At 36.3% G+C, this 4,238-nt stretch overlaps 1 protein-coding gene across 2 annotated transcripts; it reads left to right on the top strand.

The window, feature by feature from the left end:
- The first annotated feature begins 1,215 nt into the window (after positions 1-1,215).
- On the top strand, positions 1,216-3,564 carry LOC306856595 (phospholipase A and acyltransferase 1-like). 2 transcript variants are annotated; one of them, XM_079395957.1, is made up of 4 exons: positions 1,216-1,321; positions 1,490-1,598; positions 2,382-2,611; positions 2,775-3,564. In XM_079395957.1, the coding sequence occupies exons 2-4, from the start codon at positions 1,493-1,495 to the stop codon at positions 2,871-2,873; spliced, it is 435 nt and encodes a 144-aa protein (XP_079252083.1). In that variant the 5' UTR covers positions 1,216-1,321; positions 1,490-1,492; the 3' UTR covers positions 2,874-3,564. The 2 variants fall into 2 exon arrangements, with proteins under 2 accessions (XP_079252083.1, XP_079252084.1); XM_079395958.1 differs by having other exon boundaries at positions 1,226-1,321; positions 1,475-1,598; positions 2,775-3,337.
- The last annotated feature ends 674 nt before the right edge of the window (positions 3,565-4,238 follow it).

Consider the following 4,238-nt stretch of genomic DNA (forward strand, 5'->3'; position numbering starts at 1 on the left):
GACATAAAACAAAACAAAAATACGACATCTTAAAATCTCTCTGTTTCCATAAAATACAGAATTGTGTTCAGAGTCAAAAGAAGACAAAAAATACACACTTATGAAGTCTGTTATGACTAGATGCGAAGAACATTTCCCCTTTTTAACCCTCATGTTATGTGCAGATAGCGCCGTGGATGTATGGGTTCATATTATTGACCCAAATATTTTAATAAATAATCAATTACTCAGATTCAAAATTATTTATTGTTTTATTTCTTATTTACTCAGACAGTCCCTTGTAAATAATGTTAAATAAAGAATTCATTACATATATAATGAATATATATATATATATATATAGTGGTGTGAAAAAGTGTTGCCCCCCCCCCCCCCCCTTCCTGATTTGTTATTTTTTTTGCATGTTTGTCACACTTTAACGTTTCAGATCATCAAACAAACTTAAATATTAATTAAAGATAACACAAGTAAACACAAAATCCAAACCCACATGGCCCTGTGTGAAAAAGTGTTTGCCCAACACAGCACTGGCTCCCTATTAAACATTGTATACATTGTAAGTAATCAGCAAGATTTTAAAAAGCACTAAATGGTTTAGCTCCCCAGTACTTGAGCGAGCTCTTATCACATTATAGTCCTTCACGTCTATTGCGATCTCAATATTCTGTCCAGTTGATAATACCTAGTATTTCAAAATCAACTGTCAGCTGTAGATCCTTTTCCTATTTAGCACCCAAATACTGGAACAGTCTTCCTAAGATTGTCCGGGAAACAGACACACACTGTCAGTTTAAATCTAGATTAAAAACACATGTCTTTAACGTGGCATATACATAACACATTATCTACTTCTAAAATTCAAATCATGTAAAATGTCAAAGGACAGATATCGTTTTGGCCTGGATCCAGCAGACTACAGTGGACCTCGGGATAAACAGAGAGACTAATATTAGCGTAGACGCCATTCTTCTTTTGATGTAACGAGTACATCAGGTGTTATGGGGAAGTTTCTAATCTATGCAGACTAACATTTTACATAAAATAAGAAAAAGTAAGAAAATATGACCAGTGGAAGCAAAGGAGCAGCTCATTATAATAACCACAGCCTATTATGTTTGATGTAAACAAGTGTTAGAAATCGAATGTGCAATTTTATGATTCTGAGGAAAGGGGATGGCACTTCCTCATACCCTAATGAATATGTATAAGAGCAGCGGGACTAGTTGAACTCCAATGCCATTGTAGAAGTTGCAGCAGAGGAATTCTCCTGTGGTGTCCTGTCAGTTGATCACTGTCTTCAGGTTTCAGACTTCAAACTAAGGTATGTTATGTTTTTCCTATGCTATACGAGCACAGTGAAGACTATGGTAATGTAAGACTTTATTTTCAGTTTGGAATAAACCTGCTATTATGAGTTCATCCTACAAAGTACAAGTTGATAGGATTTCATTCAGTACTATATATTTGCCAAAAGTTTATTTTTTTCTAGGCCATGAAATTTGGAGACCTCATTGCATACGCTCGCACTGGGTACACACACTGGGCGGTGTACACTGGGAAGAATGAAAAGGGACAAGATACGATTGTCCAGTTTACAGGTACAGTGATTCTATGTAGAAACTTCAAATCATGCTTTCCTATCTCTGACTAGCCTTTGTCTTCCTAAAAGTGCTTCTTAAATACTTTTTAAAAACTTAACAAGAACACTGATACACTGATTCTGCACATCTGCCACTATAGAGCTTTCAAAAGCATTGTTTTACATGTGAATCGCATGCTTAATTGTATTCATGGTTTGTATGCGTGATGCAATGTGAATATGTAACTAATGTTAATATAACTAATTTGTTAATTAATGTCAACTTGTTATTTTAACTGCAACGGTGATCAGTATTCTTTTGTTTTATCACCTAAACATTCCTGTCTCAAAGCACTACTTCTATCACCCTTGTCCTCATTCCTATTGTCATAGGCGAGACAAAATGTAAATGCACTGCACTACTGTAATGTATAAAACTACATAATGAAGAATTAAACAATAGTACCAAGCAACATATTTTGAACATGAGTACATATTCTGAAGTGTGTATTACAGTAACATGCATTTTATTAAGGATTTAAAATGCATTTAAACAATCAGACATGTGTTTCATAGCCTGTTGTGTAATAGTTCTTAAACATTCTGGTATGGAGTTAACTGTATACAGTATACTGTGCAGGATGTGCTTGTCTCTTGTATATTTTGATTATTATCCAGACATGGTCAGGTGATCTTTTAATTGTTAGTTATATCGCATTATTATTTTTTACATACAATTACCCAGTTGGGTTTTTACTGGATCAATCTAGGTATGGCTTTGATAGTTAAATATGTCCTTTAGGTGAAAAGGGATTACACAGTAAAGCAGGAGCCACTGTGAAGCAAAGTCTGCTCGAGTCTGGTTTCACAGTCAAAAATCAATGGCATGGGGAAACAGCAAAATCTGAAGCAGAGATGAAAGCAAATGTTGACAAGGTTTTGCGTGATGGCGGCGGAAAATACGGAATACTCGACAACAACTGTGAGCACCTAGCCACATTTATTCGCTACGGGAAAGCCCAATCACTACAGGTACATTTAAAATTGTATTCTATATAACTCTGAATACAAACAGATCCTTCTTTTTAGAACCTGGTGCAGGCCTGAAATTACCACAATACTATATAATAAGGTACCCTGCACATGGAACATCAGCTTCTGATTGCCTTATATTGGTCTTTTCTCTTTTATGCAGGCAAATCGCGCTCTCAATACGGCAGCAGACTTTAACAACGAAATTGCAGATAACTTTGGTGCATCTTCCTTTGTTTCGCCCAATATGAAATTTAAATAATTTCTTCAATCTGCATTCCCCCTTCACTGCACTCACATGTTATTTTATTTGTAGTGAATGTTTTTTTTTTTTTCAATCATATTAAAGTTGATTTGGCTGCACTGTGTCTTGATTGTACAAAAATATCTTCGGTTTAACAAGATTTATGTCACTTTTAGAACAGTTTTTTTATGTCACTTTGAGAGGAGTTTTAAAGCAGCCAGTGGGATAATTAAAAATGTACTTCTTTTAAACTACCAATTGGCTACTTCCCTACACGCCAGCTCAGTGCACATCTCATCAGGGAGATGTGAACCTCTCCCCATGGACATGCCCCTCCAGTAAGCTCTCTATACTGAATGTGTTAAATAATATTTCAGACTTTTCATGTCATTGGGTGGCCCAGAGAGAGTTTATGTGTAACTAAAACACAGATATTAACCAGAAAAAATAAATAAAATTAAAATAAAGTTGTTTTATGTGTTACATCTGTCTTGTAAATCTAAACGAGCCTGAAATGCATTTGGACACTTATTTTGAAATGTGTCTTGTGTGTGTGTGTGTGTGTGTGTGTGTGTGTGCGTGTGTGTGCGTGCGTGTGTGATAAAGGAACTTTCCATCCAAAAGCAGAGGGGCAATTGTTTAAATCTGTCAATGTGGGTGTGATGATTTATACATGAGTTTATTCAATAAAAACACACACATACAAGCCACAAAAAGATGTGAAAACAGGCAAAATCGAGAAGGGTCTGGCTGCAAACTTGCCCTTCACTTCACACACACAGTCTTCATCGGTAAATTTAAAAGTTTAAAAAACTTCAAAAAGTTACCCTTAAGAGATCATATGTGATCAGGACCTTTTCAAAAAATCCCAGTATATTTGTTCTGGGAATCATATCGTTCTTATGGCGATGACATGATTATTCTGAGCTATTTACAAAGCTCCACTGCTTTTTAATTAGCTTTTCTATGTAAATATGCGCTAGACGGACATCTTTGATCATTGTTCCTCGCAGCTTTTGTCACGCTTCTCCATTCATCAGGGCTGCGACTCTGCTACTGGATACTATTAGGCGCGTCTCGTGTTTATAAGAGCAAACAATTCTGATTGGCTAGTAATGTTAGTTTGGTTGAGAGTGAAAGCTGTGCTCCTCTCATACCATTGGTAGGCGAACTCATGGACTCGAAAGTGATAAACAAGTTTTGTTTTTTTCCCCCTGAAGCCAAACGCTGTACGCCGGAGATTCGGCACGGTGCCGTAGAACTTTAAGCCCTGTCTTTGTCGTCTTTTGATTACGTTACTCATTGTTCCCTTTCTGAGTAGATAACAAAAACGCTGACAGAGAACCACTCAGACTATTGACATCAGGGGTAGTGATGATTAGT

The sequence above is a fragment of the Barbus barbus genome, assembly GCF_936440315.1.
Source record: "Barbus barbus genome assembly, chromosome: 3".
Lineage (NCBI taxonomy): Eukaryota > Metazoa > Chordata > Actinopteri > Cypriniformes > Cyprinidae > Barbus > Barbus barbus.

Coding starts and splice junctions, on each gene's coding strand:
- LOC306856595 (XM_079395957.1), top strand. CDS start 1,493: ATGAAATTTGGAGACCTCATTGCATACGCTCGCACTGGGTACACACAC. Junction 1,599..2,381: donor TACGATTGTCCAGTTTACAG/GTACAGTGATTC, acceptor TATGTCCTTTAG/GTGAAAAGGGATTACACAGT. Junction 2,612..2,774: donor GGAAAGCCCAATCACTACAG/GTACATTTAAAA, acceptor TCTTTTATGCAG/GCAAATCGCGCTCTCAATAC.